Source organism: Ceratotherium simum, chromosome 5, assembly GCF_057802395.1.
Source record: "Ceratotherium simum simum isolate JZ-2026a chromosome 5, ASM5780239v1, whole genome shotgun sequence".
Classification (NCBI taxonomy): Eukaryota; Metazoa; Chordata; class Mammalia; order Perissodactyla; family Rhinocerotidae; genus Ceratotherium; species Ceratotherium simum.
Genome location: NC_141904.1, coordinates 14605926 through 14627631, shown reverse-complemented (window position 1 = coordinate 14627631; position 21706 = coordinate 14605926). Strand labels below are relative to the sequence as shown.

Here is a 21706-nt window from a genome sequence, read left to right as displayed (position 1 = left end):
GTGGGACTCGGCCTCAGGATGGACGGAGAAGTGGTGCCTCGATGCGCACCCGGGATCCGAACCCGGGCCACCAGCATTGCAGCGCGCGCACTTAACCACCAAGCCACAGGGCCGGCCCAACTGGCCTATATTCTTAAAAAATGTGAGCATCACTAAAGATAAGGAAAGAATGAGGAGATATTTTAGAATGAAGAAAACTAAAGATACATGACAATGAAAAGCAACAAGTAATCCTGGGTTGGATCCTGGACCTATAAAGGACATTACTGAGACAACTGGGTAAATTTGAATGAGATATGTGGATTAGACAATATAACTGTATCAATATTATTTCCTGATTTTTATGAATGGATTCTGGTTAAGCGTGCGAATGTCCTTGTTTTTAGGAAATATACACTGAAGAATTAAGCGGTAAAAGGGCATGATATATACCATTAAAATGATTCAGAAAAAAATGCATACACACACAGTGATACAACAAATGTGGTAAAATGTTAACAGTTGGGGAAGCTGAAAGAAGGCTATATGGGAATTCTTTGTACTCTTCTTGCAAGTTTTCAGTAAGTTTGAAATTTTTTTTAAATGTTTGATATTTCCTCTCCCCAAAACTGAAGGCTGTAAAGACTTCAAATCATTCTACTAAGAAAACAATTCTAGGTAGATTCCCACAACCTCTGAACTAAAGACTGCATTCTCATCTGCATTCTCCAAAGCCAGCCATTAAGATTTTGTGCCTGAGTTTCTGCAGTAAGAAAATAAGACAGGGCCGGCCCCCTGGCTTAGCAGTTAAGTATGTGCGCTCCGCTACTGGCGGCCTGGGATCGGATCCCGGGCGCGCACCGACGCACCGCTTGTGTGGCCATGCTGAGGCCGCGTTCCACATACAGCAACTAGAAGGATGTGCAACTATGACATACAACTATCTACTGGGGCTTTGGGGGGAAAAAAAAGGGGGATTGGCAATAGATGTTAGCTCAGAGCCGGTCTTCCTCAGCAAAAAGAGGAGGATAAGCATGGATGTTAGCTCAGGGCTGATCTTCCTCACAAAAAAAAAAAAAAAGAAAGAAAATAAGACAAACTTTATTTGTAACATAGATGTTTTAGATTACAGCAGCGTTTCTCAGCCTCAGTGCTACTGCTATTTTGTTGGAGGGGGATAGTCTTGTGCACTGTAAAAAGTTTAGCAGCAGCCCTGAGCTCTACTCAATAGATACCAGAAGCACCCTCCCTTGAGTTGTGACAACCAAGAAAATCTCTAGACATTGTGCTAAGTGAAATAAGTCAGTCACAAAAAGATAAAATACTGTATGATTCCATTTATGAGGTATCCAGAATGGTTAAACTCAGAGATTGAAAGCAGAATAGTGGATGTCAACGGCTGAGGGAAGGGGAAAATGGGGAGTTGTTTAATAGCTATAGAGTCTCAGTTTTGCAAGATGAAAACGTTCTGAAAATCAGTCGCACTGAACAACGTGTTAAGTATATTCTGAATATACTTAATACTTCTGACCTGTACACTTAAAAATGATAAAGATGTTAAATTTTATGTTATGTGTATTTTACCACAATTAAAAATTTTTTTTTAAAATTCCAGGAGCAGGTTGAAGTCCCTTAGTAAGGTGAGGGTAAAGTCACCTGATGAACTGTGTGTGTGCACATATTATACATATATACACATGTTTATATATATATTTAATATCTATACCTATAAATGTACACACACACAAAAAAAATTCAATAAGTCAACTTACCATGATCTTATCAAGGAATGTAACCTGCTCTTGGCATATATATGAATAGTGGACTAAACATTCCTGTGGAATGAGAACATAGTTCTCCTCATTCCTCTCATTCAAAAGAATACAAAGTGTCAGAAAAGATATATCTTGGGGCCCGCCCCGTGGCTTAGTGGTTAAGCGCGCACGCGCTCTGCTATTGGCAGCCCAGGTTCAGATCCCGGGCGCACACCGACACACCGCTTGTCCGGCCATGCTGAGGCGGCGTCCCACATACAGCAACTAGAAGGATGTGCAACTATGACATACAACTATCTACTGAGGCTTGGGGGAAAAAAAGGAGGAGGATTGGGAATAGATGCTAGCTCAGGGCTGGTCTTCCTCAGCAAAAAGAGGAAGATTGGCATGGATGTTAGCTCAGGGCTGATCTTCCTTACCAAAACAAAAAAAATAAAAATAAAACATATATCTTTTTAAAAATACTAATCAATAAGAACTTTGGAAAAGAGAAAGACTGTCTAACATAGGAATCCTTTAATGAGAGAAAGCAGACAAAACGAGGGATCAGATCTGCTAAGATCCATGTAGTAGTAAGAAATACAGTTCTGGGGGGGAACTCCAGCTCAGAATCAAGGGATATAGGAGTGGGAGGAGGCCAGGGAGAATTCTCAGGGGGATTATGAAGGGATCGGCAGGTGGAGCAGCTGCTTTAGTCAGGCATGCCCGTCCCTCCGTGCTGAGCTGAAACAGCAATGGCATTGGCCCCAGATTAAAGTGAGGAGCATGGCGACTGAGACCTAGGGAGCCACTTGATCCCAGAAGGTATGGAACTCTTCACATACAGGAGACCCCAACTGTCAACACAATCTCCTCTAAATCCTACAGTTACTGAAGGCAGGGTACAGTGAATAGGCAGACAACCAGGGATTTGCAAGTATAAAAAGAGCTAACCTAAGAATCACCAGACATTGGAGAAAAACCAATATGAAGAAAGAAAGATGTCAAAAGAAGCAAGACCACTTTAAAAACAAGATTATTTAATTCCTCAGAGAGAAGTAAGGTGACATTATAGCCATAAAAAAGACATAATCAGAAATCTTTTAAAAGATTACTGAAATTTAAAAAACAAACAAACCCTAACCTGACTAGTAATAAGGGAATGCAAGTTAAAATAATGTGACATCATTTTCTTGTTCACTGGATTGACATATTAAAAGGGTTGGCAGAAAAGCAAAAAGATATGAACTATTCCACAGTGTGGGCAGGGTTGTAAATTTTACATCATTTAGGGTATGCAATTTGGCAACATTTTTATGAAAAAGGTACATACCTTTTGATCTAATAATTTCATTTTTAGGAATATATCCTACAAAATACACATATGTATGAAGAAGTATATACAAGATACTCATTGCAACACTCTTTTAGTAGAGAATACTTGGAAATAAGCAAAACACCTATGAGCAGGAGTATGTATATGTTTAATAACTAATGGCTACTAATAATTAATGCCATGGAATGTTAAGAATGCTTTAAAAAGAGAGAAATGGACCTCTTCATACAGACATGACAAGATCCACAAAATGCATTAAATGAAAAAGGAAGAAACTATATACATAAAGATCTCATTTATTAAAAAAAAAGGATATAGATATTTACACATACAGGTATCTAAATGCATACATAATATTAAGATTGGTAGCTACAATCTAAACTGTTTACACAGTCATCTCTGGGGAGGAAAGTAGGTTACAGAAAGGGGTTAGAGAAAAAAATTTCCATTTTTGGTTTCATAATTTATTAATCGTACTATGTGCCCAATTAAAAAAAAAGTATATCAAACCTGGGCAAGAATATCGTACCCTCAGTAAGGAGGGAACCCTCTGATCTAGGTAAGGTAGTAGCAGATTGCAGTAGAAATAGTAAAACTTAATTTACGCTTCTGATGTTCAAGAAGGAATATTAAGACTAATAAAGGGTAACTAAAAAGAAGCATCAGAATGAAGATAGCTCTATATAACTGTTATCTCTTAAACTTAAGCTATATGATCTGTTTCAGTAATTGCCTGACACACTGGTAAGTGTATAGTTGTAATAAACTTCTTTCGTTTCATTAAAGAGAACTACTCTTAAAGTATCTGTAGTAGTAGATGACTTGTGCTGCGGGGCTATGGAAGTTTTTGAGAATTCTAATGGCAAGAGAAGACAGCGTGGGCCAGACATTTCTGAACTAGTCAACGTGAAATAGTGCTTTGATTTCATGCAAATGACAAAAACATATACATCATCTCATTTTGCCTCCTGTCCTCTATATAATTACCATTCTATGTAGAATGGCTTTACTGAAGACACTTAAAAGTTGTAAGCAGAGGACATGAAAAGAGAATATCAGATTAGAACTCAGCAAATTCTTAAACTAGAAAAAAATTTAAATAAAAAATTATAGATGGTAGAGGGCCGGCCCCGTGGCTTAGCGGTTAGGTGCACGTGCTCCACTGCTGGCGGCCCAGGTTCGGATCCCAGGCGTGCACCGACTCACCGCTTCTCTGGCCATGCTGAGGCCACGTCCCACATACAGCAACTGGAGGCATGTGCAGCTATGACATGCAACTATCTACTGGGGTTTGGGGGAAAAATAAATAAATAAAAAATAAAATAAATAAAAATTACAGGTGGTAGAAATAGTATATATATTGTAAGCAAAGTAAACAAAGTAATCTACTTTGTAGTCTTTGAGCAGAAACAATGGGAACAGTGTGAGTGGCAGAGATTGCTCTTTGTCCCTCAATATGCATTCCCCTCCTCTTCCGTTAGTAACTAGAGTCTCCTACTCGTAGCTAAGCACATGACTGCCCAGCTAAAGACCACATTTCCCAGGTTCACTTGCAGTTAGGTATGGCCACGTGACTAAGTTCTGGCTAATGATATGTGAGCAGAAATGAGACATATTAATGATATCCTCAAAAAGAACAGGTGTGGCCACTAGTCTTGCTTTTCCTGTTCCTGCTGGCTGGAATGTAGTAATGTAGGAAGCTCACACACCAAATATTAAACCATGAGATAGAAACTACATGTTAAACATGCCAAAGCACCAAGATGGAAGAAACCTGGCACCTCAGCACTGCGAAGCCTGGCCTGATTATATCTGCTCTGTTACATGAGAGAAATAAAGAAAACTACAGCCTCCTCATTCAACTGAACAACAATCGTTAATCTATGAGGTGTCTAGCATCCCTTCCAGACTAGCTACCTAATTCGTGCTTGTATCAGAAAAGGGCTTACCACTGAACACAGACCACCTACACGCAGCTGCTATTTAACAAAACATTAACATGTACATACTCACGCACACTCAGACTGTTCTTGCATATGAGTATGGTCTTCCGCAAGTTGATTACCATAAATGAGATGAAGGTACCTAACAACAGGCACAACTTTATAATAAGAAAGGGCCATTTTAAAACTTTGATACTTACTGATACATTAGCACTATCATTGCTTGCAATCTCAGCTGCCTTTTCGATAATCTGTTTAAAAAAATTTTTTAAAAATTAAATTTTGGCTCTTGTATTTGTAAAATTTTAAGTGTAAATCACTACATCTGTACTTAGGCTACAAGGAAGTAATATGGTCTGTCATTTCTACGCTTTATAATATAAACATGAATTTTAAATGCAAAACAGTATTATGCAGTGATTCCCAATCTTCAAACTCTCTTTTTTTTTTTTTTTGGTGAGGAAGGTTAGCCCTGAGCTAACATCTGTGCCAATCTTCCTCTATTTTGTACGTGGGTCACTGTCACAGCACGGCTTGATGAGTGGTGTATGTCTGCGCCCAGACTGGAACCTGCAAACCCAGGCCACCAAAGCGGAGCAGCCTGGACTTAACCACTACACCATGGGGCCGGCCCCCTCAATCTTCAAACTCTTGACCACTGGTAAACAATGGTATTACTATAAGGGACTGTAATTCGTAGGATGCACTAGGACCGTCTGTAGATAAAATAGGTAGTGCCTAGCATATTTATGTGAAAAGTTTTTTAATATAGGCAAATGTATTCTGGTTAAGAAAATGCAGATATGTAAGAGTTACTAAATATAGAATAAGTTTTTACCATTTGTCATTATGTTTTTTTCCTGAATTAACAGATATCAAAAGTAAAAGTAATGTCAAGAAAGAGCCTAAAAATATTTTAAAAATTCATTAAGTTCAAAAGGTGCTCTGATTCTTGAAAAGAATTAAGCAAATTCTTGAAAAATTAAGCAATAACCATTAAAACTGACTTAAAAAGCAAAATGTATACAAGAGATTACAGCAAAAAACATTAAATTAAATAAAAAGAATACAAGAAATTTCACTTTTTATATCTGTATTATTGATTTGTTTTTCACAATGACCATATCTATATTGTATAATTGAAGGAAAACCAGTAAGTATAAACATATTTATACATATTTAAAGACTAAAATCTCCATCCCAAGTTGATCTTCAAAGACAGACTCTCCAAGGGATTACAAAGGCAAAAGGAAAGTTTAGTGACTGTTGTAGATGACTTAAGCATTGTTGAAATAAAACATTTTAAAGAAACTGGACTTCTCCTGAAATATTAGATTAAAAACACTTATATTTTCATAGAATGTTATATTTGTAAAAATGCCTCAAAAAGCATCTCATTTGATCCAAAATAAACTATAACTGATTGTTAACATAATTGAACACAAAAATAGTCATAGCTGTAACTATTAAATGTTTCACAAGTAGCTACAGCTTATGGAAAAATTCCTATTCTTAGGAAAAAAGGCATGGCATAAATGTAGTGGATAAGCCAAAATGTACCTTTTCTACTCAATGAACACTAAGATATATGGTTCTTGACATATTTGGGATTTCTACTGTAATAATCACAAGATTTAATGTGGTTGTATATTACTGATCAGAAAAACATTTTAGAAGAATTTGAAACAAAAAGTTACTTCTTAGGTGGGTAAAATTCAATTAAAATGAAAGTAAAGGAAGAAACATTGAGTTACATAAATTTAATTTACATACCACTTTAAAAATCTACTCTATACAGGTCTGGTAGCGCTGAATGTTAAAATACAATTAAATTTATAGGTGGATTAATTTAAATATTACTTAGTATAACATCAATTTTTAAAGGTAGCTTGTTCTCAAATGGATTAAGGAAATAAAGGAAACTTCTTGTTTATTATCTGAGAATTTGCTCCAAGATTTCCTCACAAAAATCAGCATCACTCTTACCAAAACAAAGATGCCAAAAATGAAAATAAAATATGACAGCTTAGCTCTCTTAGCATGTAAATTATCAAAGCCCTATTTTCAGCCCACCAGATACTCTACCCATTCACAAGACATGCAGCTTGTATGCTAAGGAAACGTGTTTAGAAACAAAAGTCCTTGCTGTAGATTCTACAAAAATAATAGTACTTTAGGAAGTCCTACTAACAGTAATATTCAACTAAATCATCGGTCCTTTGAATACCAGCTCTAACACAGCAGTGATTATGTCTTTGATCTCTGAACCAACACGCTGGGCATGTTTTACTGTATTCACATGTCCAGAGTTACATATGAATGCATGTATAGCCCTTTTAAGTTGAAAAGGACCTCAGAGAACAATTATGATTTCCTCATTTTATAAATGAGAAACCTGAACTCCAGAGATGCCATGTCTCACTTGGGCAGTGACAAAGCCAGAATTAAACAGAGTTGGCTCCCTGCTCAGTGATCTTTCCACTGAACCAAGCTGTCAATGAATGTGACATTTTGAAAGAGAAATAGACATACAGAGCTTAAACTATAAACATACAGAGAGCGAAGAACTAATAATTCAATTATTTCACGCATAATGGCCCTTTAAATAATTAGCTTACCTTATCGAAGGGAGGGTAATAATAAGGTTGTTTTTTATTCTCTGGGAATTTGATATGCAAAGCTGTTGCATTTTCAGTATATGGATTTGTTTGAACAGTTCCCATTGGATTCAACATTTCTTCAAGTTCATCTAAAAAATGCAAATAATTTTGATACTTAAGAAAATGTTTTTGAAACTAAACTAAAAAACTTAATGGATTTCAACCACAAAAATTACTTAAAAAGTGTGTCACCTAAGGAAGTTTGGCAGACAGTTATATCAGTAAGCCTTGAATTTTGTGTCAATGCTTGACACAGAATCTGAATGTGAGTTTATATACATCTTTGAAATTAGAAAGTTAATACAAATTAATAGCTACCTTACCTCCTTCAAATTTGTTAAGTATTCTCAATCTTGAAAAGAACTGAATTGGAACTGCTCTCTCTCCATCAAAATTAGGTGGCCCATAGGAAATATTATTTCATCACTATACAGTCATGCATCACGTAACGACATTTCAGTTAATGACAGACCGCATATACAATGATGGTCCCATAATATTAGTACTATATAGCCTAAGTGTATAGTAGGCTATACTACTATAGTTCATACAACAACAAAATCACCTAACAATGCCATTTCTCAGAATGTATTCCTGGTGTTAAGCGACGCATCACTATACACAGGTTTCTTAATCACATCTAATCTGATTTCAACATTCATCACAGTAGCCAAACCAATATTTTGAAAGTCATCAATGACACTCCTTTTAACGAACCTAATGTTGTTAATGTTCCTTTATTATCCCATAACTGCTGATACAGTTAACCTTCTCTGGTAGTTTCTGTAACACTCCATTCAAGTGATATTCCTTTAATCAAACCAACTGCTTCTTTCTTCAAGGCACTCCTTCCTCTTCTCTACCACCCTAGACACGGTCCATTCATAGCACTGTGCATGGGAATCTAAGAATTTCAGTGTCGTCATAAAACCCTGGAGTTCGTATAATATAAACTATTGAAGAGACATAAACTCAAGATGAGAGAACAGAGAGCAATATAACCTAAAGTCTCCCCTCTCTAAACTAACTTCTCTTTTCCTATACTGATTTTTAGCACAGTTTTTCTCTCTGTACGTCATGAGGAAATAAAAGACAAAAAGTCCATCCTGTCTAGGCCTAAAGCCCAAATAGTAAGCACACTCAATTATCTCCCATTGCTAGAAAATCTTTACAAAGTATTTACAAGTTTCAGCTCCATAATCTATCTTTGCTCCTCTTGCTTCATATTCCCACATTTCATAGATTCTATTTTCACCTGGACAGAAGCAATTTTCATAATTTATACACCTCTAAACCTGATTTCTCAGCAAATTACAATCCTATACTTGTTATCCAGTAGCATTATACTGATTTGTCAATCAAATGCAACCTATCTAAAGTCAAATGGAGCATTTTAGTATTCCTATCAGCGCCAAACATATAAAGATTACCTTGCTTAAAACTGATCACAAAAAAGGCACTCTATTACAAATGGAGAGTAGAAATTGGTACAATCTCTGTTGGAGAACAATTTGTGATCATTTATCAAAATTACAACTGTATGTATTGTTAGTCTCAATAAACCTACCTCTGGGAATTTATCTGAGACATATAACCGCACATAAGCAAGGTTATTCATTATAACACGGTTTATACCATCAAAAGATAACTCTGCTTTAAGAAACAGCAGCAACACTCTACGTAGATAGACAAGGTTAAAAGTGCAAAGAGCAGGGGCCGGCCCAGTGGTGTAGTGGTTAAGTTCAGACGCTCCATTTCAGCGGCCCAGGGTTCGCAGGTTCAGATCATTGGAGCGGACCTATGCACCACTTATCAAACCACACTGTGGCAGGCATCCTACATATATAAAGTAGAGGAAGATGGGTATGGATGTTAGCCCAGGGCCAATCTTCCTCAGCAAAAGAGAGGAGGATTGGCAACAAATGTTAGCTCAGGGCTAATCTTCCTCACCGAAAATGAAAAAGAGTGCAAAGACCAGAACACTGCATAGAATATGCTATTTGGTGGAAGAATAGGAAGGAAAACAGAAATCTACATTTGTATTTCCTAGTGTACACAAGGAGAATTCTGGAAAGCGACAAAAGCAACCAATAAATGTGATTATATACATTTTAATGATAATTTAGGAACTCTAGATTATAGATTATTTGTAGTTCCTTTGTTTCTGGCTTGCTCCTACTGGGATAAATGTGATAATTCTAGAGTTGATACATGCAGGGCAAATATGTTCATTTATTATTTTTCATCCTACCTTTTGTTAGAAATAAAGTGAGGCTCAAGGCATGCCAAGTTATACCACCAAAAATTTTTCTAAAAATACCAATCAAGTTGCTTCATGATTTTGTAGAACATGTGTTGAGTCTAACTAAGATTTTCATAAAAGTATACTGGTAAAATGTGTAATTTTTACTCTGTGAAACTACACTTCCTCTTAAGAAATGTAAATGCACACTGCTTTCCCATATTTGGAGAATAATATGATTAGTGAAAATTATTGGAGGTATATGCAGGAAAGGGTAGGAATAAGACAATACACACACACATAAAATATTAGAATGTGAGGAGTTTATAATATGTCCATGGATAACTGACTATCCAAAAATAATTACTCATGTAGCAACTATTAATAGATGAATATTTTCAAATGCTTGTCATCCACAAAATAATTTAAAAATGAAAGTAAGTAAACAATTTTACTAATTAACCAGCTATTAAGAAGAAAAAAAGAAAACCACTTTTTTTAATTGCAGTAACACTGGTTTATGACATTATATAAATTTCAGGTGTACATCATTGTGTTTCGATTTCTGTGTAGACTACATCAAGTTCACCACCCAAAGACTAATTACAATCCATCAACACACATATGTGCCTAATCATCCTTTTTGCCCTCCTCCCTCCTTTTTCCCCACTGGTAACCACCATCCAATTTCTGTCTCTATGTGATTGTTTGTTGTTGTTTTTATCTTCTACTTAAGGGTGAGATCATATAGTATTTGACTTTCTCCCTCTGACTTATTTCACCTAGCATAATACCCTCAAGGTCCATCCGCGTTGTCACAAATGGCTGGACTTCATCATTTCTTATGGCTGAGTAGTATTCCATCGTGTATATACACCACATCTTCTTTATCCATTCGTCCCCTGATGGGCACCTAGGTTGCTTCCAAGTCTTGGCTATTGTGAATAATGCCACAATGAACAGAGGGGTGCGTGTATCTTTAGGCATTGGTGTTTTCATGTTCTTTGGATAAATACCCAGCAGTGGAATAGCTGGGTCACATGGTAGTTCTATTCCTAATTTTTTTGAGGAATCTCCATACTGTTTTCCATAGTGGCTGCACCAGTTTGCACTCCCACCAGCAGTGTATGAGTTCCCTTCTCTCCACATGCTCTCCAACACATGTTGTTTCTTGTCTTGTTAATTATAGCCATTCTGACGGGCATGAGGTGATATCTCATTGTAGTATTGATTTGCATTTCCCTGATAGTTAAGGATGTTGAACATCTTTTCATGTGCCTGTTGGCCATCTGTAGATCTTCTTTGGAGAAATGTCTGTTCAGATCTTTGCCCATTTATTAATTGGGTTGTTAGTTTTCTTGTTATTGAGATGCATGAGTTCTTTATATATTTTGGATATTAACTCCTTATCAGATAATGTGGTTTGCAAATATCTTCTCCCAATTGTCAGGTTGTCTCTTCGTTTTGTTGATGGTTGCCTGTGCTGTGCAAAAGCTTTTCAGTTTCATGTAGTCCCATTTGTTTATTTTTTCTATTATTTCTCTTGCCCAGTCAGACACATTACTTGAAAATATGTTCCTAAGAATGATGTCGAAGAGCGTACCGCCTATGTTTTCTTCTACAAGTTTTAGGGCTTCAGCTCTTACATTCAAGTCTTTAATCCATTTGGAGTTAGTTTTTGTGTATGGTGTAAGATAATGGTCTACTTTCATTCTTTTGCTTGTGGCTGTCCAGTTTTCCCAACACCATTTATTGAAGAGACTTTCCTTTCTCCATGGTATATTCTTGGCTTCCCTGTGGAAAATTAGCTGTCCATAGATGTGTGAAAAAAACCACTATTATAATGCAAAGTTTACACTAAAAAGTTCCAACATTTGGGAAAGTAGTATAGAATAATGGAAAGAGTCAAGCAGTCTTTCGTACAAATCTTAGGTTTGAACCAATGATATAACATTGACTAACTGACTTGAATTATCTCTGAGCTTCACTTTCCTCATCTGTAAAATGCAGATAAAACCATCTACCTCATAGGGTACTCTGATTAGTATGTGAGAAATATAGGCATGTGGAAGGTGCTCCTCTTAGCTCAAATTTGAGGGTAAAGCCAACTAAAGAATAAGTGTTTTGACTATTCCTCCCACAGTAGTGAATGTTCATTCTATCAGTGTAGAAATTTAGTACAATTAGGAGCAAGAGAGGCTGTTACAAAGAAGACATTGTTCCTTAGGAGAATTTCTCAAAAACCTATAAAAATAAAATGTTTCAAGGGAGAACATGTGCATTGAAATAACAAATATATTCAAATACAAATCACTTTTGAATATATTAAAGTAATCCATGGAAATCTGTTTTAGAATAAACAGTAAAGATACAAAACTACGGTTTCTTTATTAAACAGAAAAAATTGTGAGTCATAAAGAAACATAAGCTACTCCACACGACACAAGTTACTCTTTAACACTAAGGATTCAGATGTAAATCTTACCAGGAAACGAAGACCAGCTGTGCAACATTACATCTCCAGATCTCAATTGTCCTTTAAAGTCAAAAACCATCGTATTTACCCACGCTACTGGATAATGCTGTTGAAAAAGATATCATTGCATAAATATGCTAAGAATGAACTTTCAAGTGTGAACATGTACATGCCTTGTGTTCAATAATGTTAGTTCTAGAAATTCCTACAGTTTTAGATGATTTCCAAAAAAACCATTGAAAATAAAAAGATATACACAGGGAAATGTTCAACATTTTATAATGATTCAAGAAAACCCCAAAAGCCAATTAATGTCTCAAAATAAAACAGTATATCCAAAAACGGAAGTTACTGTATAGCCATTGAAAATGATGAAGAATTTTTAATGATTCAAGACAATATGTGTGATATAATTTCAGGTTATATGTTTTAAGAGGTTTCAGCATATATAAATCTTAACGAAGGAGAAGGCAATGTTTCTGCGTATTACAGAATTTATTTATATTTCTAAAAAGGAAGCACCAAGGTGATAGGACTTTTATGTAGACACTGAGACTAATTAACTTGGTCACAGTCTATCAAAAAACCTTATAAGGGGCCAGCCCAGTAGTGTAGTGGTTAAGTGTGCACGCTCTGTTTCAGCAGCCCAGGGTTCGCGGGTTCGGATCCCGGGTACAGACCTACACACTGCTCATTGAGCCATGCCGTGGCAGCCGTCCCACATATAAAATAGAGGAAGATGTGCACAGATGTTAGCTCAGGGCCAATCTTCCTCAGGAAAAAGAAGAGGATTGGCAATGGAGGTTAGCTCAGGGCTAATCTTCCTCACCACAAAAAAAAAAACAACATACACACAAAAAACACAATATAAATACTCAAATGATTTGAGTAAAATTCTGTATCAGTGACAAGAAGACACTAAGGAACTAACTCTTCTGTGATTTTTTAGATCTTCAAATTTATTTATTTATTTATTTTTTAATGAGGAAGACTGGCACTGAGCTAACATCTATTGCCAATCTTCCTCTTTTTGCTTAAGGAAGATAGTCACTGAGCTAACATCTGTGCCAATCTTCCTCTATTTTGTATGTGGGATGCTGCCACAGCATGGCTTGATGAGTGGTGTGTCAGTCTGTGCCCGGGGTTCTGAACCTCCAAAGCCTGGGGCTGCTGAAGCACAGCGTGCAAACTTAACCACTACACCATCAGGCAAGCCTCTAAATTTATTTTTTTTTAAATATGATAATAACCAGAGGAAATGCTTACATTCTCACTTTAAGAATAAAAGGATACAAATTCACATAGATAAATATAGTAACCAGTTTTTTAAAAATGTATAAAACTCATGTCCCCATCCCTTAAAAAAATAAGCTTTTCATAAAGTAAGAAGAAAATGAAAAAGACTAGACCAAAAAATATGAAAAGGAAGGTGAGACTATGAGAAAAGGTCCACTGTCCTTTACCACAATTTCAAAATCCAAGAAACTCTGACAACTAGAGGTTTGTTCATAACTCATTTGACAGTAAAACATGGCTAGAAGTAACATGAAGCTGTTTGTCAGTCTTCATTTGTCTCACTTAGTTTCAATTTCCATATATTTCACTGCTAGATATTGATGTGGTTGATTACAGATTTGCGTTCGAGACCCTACAAGGTGTGTTGAGTCAAGTACAATCGACGATCTTTCTAAAAGGCACAAAATTCTGAATTTTCAAACATATCTGGCACCTGGAATTTTAGTTAAGGGACAGTCGACCTGTCATTTTGTAAATCTCCTCATTCTTTTTTATCTATATCTTCTAAAAAGTATTCGATTTATAATAGAACACTTATAGTATGATATTTACTAAAATAAATTTGCCAAAAGAGAAACGAATGAACAGGACATAACAATGGAGTTTTATTGTCTTTTTGAAATCAGTTCTTAGGGACCAAAGTTATATGATATAATTTTACTTCTATTATTCAATTATTTCAAAGGGTCTTAAAATTATTCCATTACATTATTATTATTCCAGTATAAAAATATTTTCAGAAGTATATAATTACCACTTTCCCAGATTTCCTGATGGTCTGATATTTAGAGGGATTAATAGTTTTTGTTGATTTCTTTGTTTTCACTTTATCCAAAACTGCATAAACAGCAAAACATAATCGAGCCATTCGTGGCAGGTCACAAGTATTAATATCAAATTCCAGCGGTTCATTCCAAATGTGATCATTTTTCCCTGATATCTCTGAGCTTACGATGGTTTTACACAGGAGTTCAGTACCATGAAAAAGGCCAGCTCTGACGTGAACCTGTAATGAGGGAGACAAAAACAAATACAGAATCATGAATATTGCACCACTGAAACACCTCTATTTTGGAGAATGAAGAAACATATACTAGGAAAAGCACACCAACTCTAAGAAAGCCTGTTTACCCACAGAACCATAACATCATAATTAATCAGTATATCATTCACATTTTAAACTGTTAGTTTAACCTATTTTTCACTTACTAGGTAGGCCAGCTAAACAATGCCAGGGTCTCAATGGCATAAATGGGTCTAAAGAAAACAATCCATAAGTATAAAGACTACTATCATATGCTTACTTCCACTGACTTCATTTACTTGGGGCCTTGTTTTACTCTTCTGTATAGTTGAGAAGGAAGATATGGATAAAATGTCTCCAAAGTCTCTCTCTACTTCTAAATAATTTACGAATTTGTCATTATAAGCCTAGAACCAACTAAAGATATTCTATCCATATTTATGATTATCCTACACATCACTGTCTTTTATTTTTTCCTAAAGACTCAGGACCAGAGTGATGCAGGATATACGTAAAATGTTGCAGAAAATTTTACTCAGTCATTCATATAGTTTTTTTAAAAGATATGACCTAATTATCTCCAATTTAAAAGTGAGCAGTAAAACTAGAACTAAAAATAATACTAAAACCCAGTGTATGGCCCCGTGGCCCAGTGGTCAAGTTTGGCTTGCTCCACTTTGGCAGCCTGGGTTCAGTTCCCAGGAGCAGACCTACACCACTTGTCAGTGGCCTTGCTGTGGCAGCAACCCACATACAAAAAATAGAGGAAGACTGGCAACAGATGTCAGCTCAGGGCAAATCTTCCTCAGCAAAAAAGAAAAAAAAAAGTACTAAAACACAGAGACTAACTCAATGAAATACTTTAAGGTCAAACATTTTTATATTGATTTATTTAGATGTGACATTAGTCACATCTAAATTAGAATTAGATTTCTAGAATTAGAATTAGAACTTGAAGTAGAATTAGAGCACACAGTAGTACTCAAATATTTACTGAACAAATGAATACATATGCAGAACTATTTGGGTTTGTCTTTCTTTAACTAATAAAAAGCTTACCAATAAAAATTTTGCCTTATTAAAAGAGTTACTATCCTAATTTTGAAAATGAAGCTACAACGCAAGAATCTCTACTTTATCTGTAGATATTAAAACATATTAAATAGTAATACAAAATTTTAAATATTGATAAAATTTAAATATTGATAATACCATCAATATTTAAAATTATTATAAATATTTATAATACAATTATATGAGTTTAAAGCCTATTAAAATAATTAAAATGATGTTACACTGGCATAAAAAAAACTATAGGTTAGTAGACTACACACTTCACAATATAACAGGGCAGATGGCTTACTTTAATAAACAGTATTCAGTAATCTAACTCCTGTAAAATAAACATAGATGGATTAAAGGGTTAAATATTTTAAAATCATTAAAAAGCTAATAAAAAGAAAAATTATTAAAAAGCTATCAGAATAACTATTGAAGCTAGGTAATGGGTTCATGGAAGTTGATTATACTATCTCTCTATTTTTGTGTATGTTTGAAATTTTCCTCTAAAAAATTTTAAGCTAAAAGAAGATAATTGATTATTTATTCCAAAAACAGATGGATTATTATAACACAGTGAAGATTAAAGTAATAGGGATTACAAAGGATTACCAAAAATACTTCCAGTAAACTCTCAGGCCACCAGGAATTTTTATGTGAACACACAGCTGATTCCCTTCAACTTCACAGGAAAAGGGGTATTTCTTTTACTCAGAGGTTCCTGGTTCCACCTTGCTCCAACTTCCCAAGTACTTAGACCTTGCTCCTTTGCTCCTCTGCATTGGAAAAAAATCTCCCTCCCCAGCAGGCTATAAACCCATGCAAGTCTCTCCCGTATCAAACTCAAACAAAACTCTTCCTTAGAAACTAACCATAATCGTCTACTTTCTCTACCATAATGAGAATGGTACCAGCATCTACTTAGATACTCTGTCTCTTACTTTCAATCTATCATGAAGCCTACACTGTATAAAAGGGGAAACTACTTATGAAGTAAATAAAACATGAAATAACAAAATACTATACATACTCATTAAAAGCATATTCACATTTTGACCATGTGAAGAAAAGAACATGAATAAAAGTAGTTTATAGTAGGATAGCAAGAATATTGGTAATTTGTTGTTCTCTTAAGTGATCTTGGATTTAATTTTTTTTTTTTTTTAAAGATTTTATTTATTTATTTTTCCCCCAAAGCCCCAGTACATAGTTGTCTGTCATAGCTGCACATCCTTCTAGTTGCTGTATGTGGGACGCGGCCTCAGCATGGCTGGAGGAGTGGTGCCTCGGTGCGCGCCCGGGATCCGAACCCAGGCCGCCGGCAGCGGAGCGCACGCACTTAACCGCTAAGCCACGGGGCCGGCCCCTTGGATTTAATTTTATAATGTTTTCTTTAAAATATTTAACAATATTCTAGAAAATTATCACATAAAATAGCTGGATGATCTAAATTTAACATCTTATACACACACATAACATCAAATGCCCACAATCAACCCAAAACTCATTCAAACTAATGAAAGTAAGAATGAAATAGAAATGGACTTTTTGGTATTACTTTTTAAAAACAATCATTTAGGTTTTACTCCCCATCTTTAAACAGTTTTAAGCTTGAGTAGCCATAGCCTTAGGCAACCTTTGTTTAAGTCCATGTCTCTAAACTACTTTAAATGATATTTCCATGTTCGCAGAAATCAGGCAAAACGTCTGGAAACTTTCATTTTTAGTTTGTAGAGAATACGATAAGCATAATTACAAAGACGGATTTACATAAAAGCACTTTTAGGAAATCTTTGTATCTACCTTTATGCTATACTCAAAGCATCTAAACTATGAGAAAACGACAATCCTAGTATTTATAACAGCCAAGATAGAATACAATAAGAGAAAGCATAGTGATATACAATTTCTCATTTTCATAATTCTTTTTTTCTCTAAATAAAATTTTAGTTGCCTATAAACACCACAAAAGCATTATTTTCTAAGCAATTAAGAAATGGCCTCATCAGGAAATGCTCAATAAATGGCATTTAGCCTTAGTAAAATTAAACAGAAAGTAGGAAGAAAGAGCACAAAACCCAGATTGCTAAGTCTTCTTTTCCTTCCTAATATATCTCAGGAAGACTGAACATCAGTTAAGAACACACCATGGATGGGAGTTTTAATTTATCAGGAGGTTAGGAAAGATTCCACCACTGTTGTACTAAATCTTATCTTAAAAGGAGTTCAATAGGATAGCGACGTTAGCATCATGGCAGAGTGAGTTGTTCCCTTTGTCTCTCTCCTCTAAGTTACAACCAGTCAGACATCCAGTGACCAACAAAGGACTTCCTGCACAGCACAGCAGAATGCCTGAGGGATCCACACATCTATACTTCTGAAGGTGGGTGGACTGGACCTCCGGGAGGCAGTGGAACTATGGGAGCAGCCCCCTCCCCCTCCTCCGGAAGTGGCGATCCAAAACAGGGATCCTCATACTAGCACATATGCCAGCGACCACAGGCTACAAGGGCAAACAGGCACTATTTTGCCTTGGCCCCTGCGCCCCCTCAGTGGTAGGCAGGTGCGCATATGTCCTGAGGCTTCATGACACAGAGCAGTGCCAACGACCCAGCCCCCTCCTACTCCCCTGGCAGTGGTGCTGGTCTTTCCAGCCATGGGGACAGCAACCAAGACTTGGATATCCCCGAGCAGGAGCAGGGTGCCCTGACCTGACGTCTCAAAAAGCATACCCGCACACACCCATGACCAGAGGCTGCAGGGCCAGCAACCACACTTGTGGCTTAGCCCCTGCCCCTACCCCAGCAGTGGCAGGTGGTACCTATAATCTGAGGCTTCAGAAATCACAGCCGAACCTGTGATCCAGCCCCCAGTGGTGGCACATCCAACACTGGCTCTACCAGCAACAGGGGCTGCATACAAGAACCCAGGCCATCAGCAGCAACAGCATTCACAAAAATTAACTCAAAATGGATTAAAGACTTGAATGCCAAGAAATAACAATTGTTGGTGAGACTGGTGGGAATGCAAACTGGTACAGCCACTATGAAAAACAGTGAATACAGGGCCGGCCCCGTGGCTTAGCGGTTAAGTGCGCGTGCTCCGCTGCTGGCGGCCCGGGTTTGGATCCCGGGTGCGCACAGACGCACCGCTTCTCCGGCCGTGCTGAGGCCGCATCCCACATACAGCAACTAGAAGGATGTGCAGCTATGACATACAACTATCTACTGGGGCTTTGGGGAAAAAAATAAATAAATAAAAGTTATGAAAAAACAGTGAATACACACACACACACACACACACACACACACACCCATGGAATACTACTCAGCCATAAAAAAGACAAAATCGTGCCATTTGCCACTTCATAGATGGACCTTAAGGGTATCATGCCAAGCAAAATAAGTCAGAGAAAGACAAATAACATATGATTTCACTAACATTTGGAAGATAAAAAAACAAACATACACAGAGATAAGGAGAACAGATGAGTGGTTACCAGAGGGGAAGGAGGTGGGGGGAGGGTGACAGGGGTAAAGGGGCACATATGTTATGGTGATGGATAAAAACTAGACTATTGGTGGTAAACACAATGCAGTCTACACAGAAAATGAAATATAATAATTTACAACTGAAATTTACACAATGTTATAAGCCAATATGACCTCAATAAAATAATTTTTTTAAAAAAAAGTAGTTCAGGGCCGGCCCAGTGGCATAGTGGTTAAGTTCACATGCTCCACTTTGGCAACCTGGGGTTCGCAAGTTCGGCTCTGGGCGTAGACCTAGACCTACACACCGCTCATTAAGCCATGCTGTGGCAGCACCCCATATACAAAATAGAGGAAGATTGGCACAGATATTAGCTCAGCGACACTCTTCCTCAAGCAAAAAGAGTAAGTTTGGCAACAGATGTTAGCTCAGGGCCAATCTTCCTCACAAAAAAAAAAAAAAGTAGTTCAACAAGCAGAGAAGGAAAAGGAAGTACCTACTTGCCTTTGCAAAGACAAACTCCCCTGGCATTTCTTAAGAACCAAAAACAGTCTGGTGCAGCTAGAGGCACATGACGGCCACGGTAGGCGCTTGGGTTGGAGAGGCTAGCAGCAAAGTCAGTGCCCCTTAAGACTACTATGCAGGAATATAACTTAAACAGTTAAAAGACCACCTTGTCTTTAGAAATGCTTGGGTATATAGTAACATGCGAAAATAGAGGTAAGGAAAGCAATAGGGAGGCTCTTGCTGTAATTCAAGGAAAGGTAGTAAAAGCTTGAATTATGAAAGGTCAGGAAGACAAAGAGGAAGGAAGGAAAAACAAAGGATATTAATGAGGTAGGATAAACAGTATGTGATCAGTTGATTAGACACTGTGGGTAAGGGAGAGGGGTAACTCTAGCTGCTTTACCAAATATAAGACGAAAGGCAGTCAAAAGAGGAAGAGAATGAGTTGAGGATGTTAAATACGGTACGAAACGTTAAACATGTATGAAAATTTTGACCTGAATAACACCCGGAACCAAAGATTATCCCCCCACAGATCCAAAGGACTGGGACACGACCAGAACTTGCAAGTCAGATTCTCTGCAGAAGTGCAGGGTCCATTGTCTAGGAAGATCCAGTGTTACAGCCTGTTTCCACAGCTTACCATAAATGTTTAAAGCCCTCAATCAAAACCTGCCCCGCTAGTGCTTCCACATACCAGCCTGTTCCCCTTAACCTCTTAAATTTTGCCCCAAACCCTGGATTGGGGAGAGGGATTTGAGAGCCTTGCCTCCTGTCTCCCAGTCAACCTTGCAATAAAGCTTTTTCTTTTCTCCAAAGCCACTGCCATAGTATTAGCTTTTTATGTGCACTGGGTAGCAGGCCCTCTTGCTCAGTAACAATACTAGTCCACTATTATTTATAAGATAAGCAAAGCAAGTAATGAGGAAGATCAAATTATGTACCTAATATAAAAATCAGAATGCAATACTTACAAACTAGAGATAGATCACTGTCACTAAATTGTGAAGTCACGTAGGCAGGGCAGATTGAGGATGGAGTATGTGTTGGGATGAAGCAGTGGGATTGAAGAGTATTTTTATTCCCCCAAAATGCAGGTTATTTCATAGGCACCTGACACTCCACAAATCTCCATGTAAAGATGTATGGGGGCTTGGGGTGGGGTAGGGGTTGTCAGCTATTCACATATGATCCCACTGAGGAATTTCATGTCCATAAGACCACTTTAATTCTACTCTAGGCTTACCTGATGATCAAAGAATATAGGCTTTGATCTCATACATATATCTGATCTTAAATGGTCACAACAAAGTCTCTGCCACCTAATCCTTACCCAAAACCCAGTTTCAAGTAAAAATATGCATACAGAATTACCTGAAAGACACATAATATATTTATTTATTTGGAAAGTCCAAATATTACCATCGAATTAAAGATAAATCATCACATGGTTGAGGATAGTACTTAGACTGAATTACTTTGTTCTCTCATAGAATAACTTTTTCTGAATTGGACTGTCAATATTATATTCTACATCTATCCAATAAAAGTGTCGGTGCCCACTTTATCACGCACTGTGTCTCCTTCATAAGGAACTCGTAAACATCTCTCAATTTACACTATCAGGATGAGCTACAAACATATGAATAACTAGTTTGTTTTTAGGAGATTCTGAATATTATATGTGATCATGTTTTCTCTGCTTTGACTACTAGCTATATTGCAAGCAGAGAGCAAAATCCGTAGTCCACATCAAGCAGTGACACAGGACCTTATCATATACACACTGACTGTGAATCTTACTCCTGACTTTTTAAACTATTAAATATCTTGAATTATTTTTTAAAAAGTGAAAATTTTGCATATTTTGCGTGTACAGTCATGTGTCACTTAACGATGCGGATACATTCTGAGAAAGGCATCATTAGGTAATTTCCT

At 36.8% G+C, this 21706-nt stretch overlaps 1 protein-coding gene across 5 annotated transcripts in view; it reads right to left on the bottom strand.

Moving 5' to 3' along the window:
• PIK3CB (phosphatidylinositol-4,5-bisphosphate 3-kinase catalytic subunit beta) overlaps window positions 1-21706 on the bottom strand; it is a 177988-nt gene that overhangs the window by 48763 nt on the left and 107519 nt on the right. For 4 of the 5 annotated variants that reach the window (XM_087430477.1, XM_087430479.1, XM_087430475.1 and 1 more), the window contains 4 exons: window positions 14441-14692; window positions 12400-12496; window positions 7631-7761; window positions 5213-5263 (listed from right to left, as the gene is read on the bottom strand). In XM_087430477.1, coding sequence (XP_087286603.1) covers window positions 5213-5263; window positions 7631-7761; window positions 12400-12496; window positions 14441-14692 — 531 coding nt within the window. The remainder of the gene's footprint in view (window positions 1-5212; window positions 5264-7630; window positions 7762-12399; window positions 12497-14440; window positions 14693-21706) is intronic. The other variant, XM_087430478.1, reaches the window with a different exon arrangement.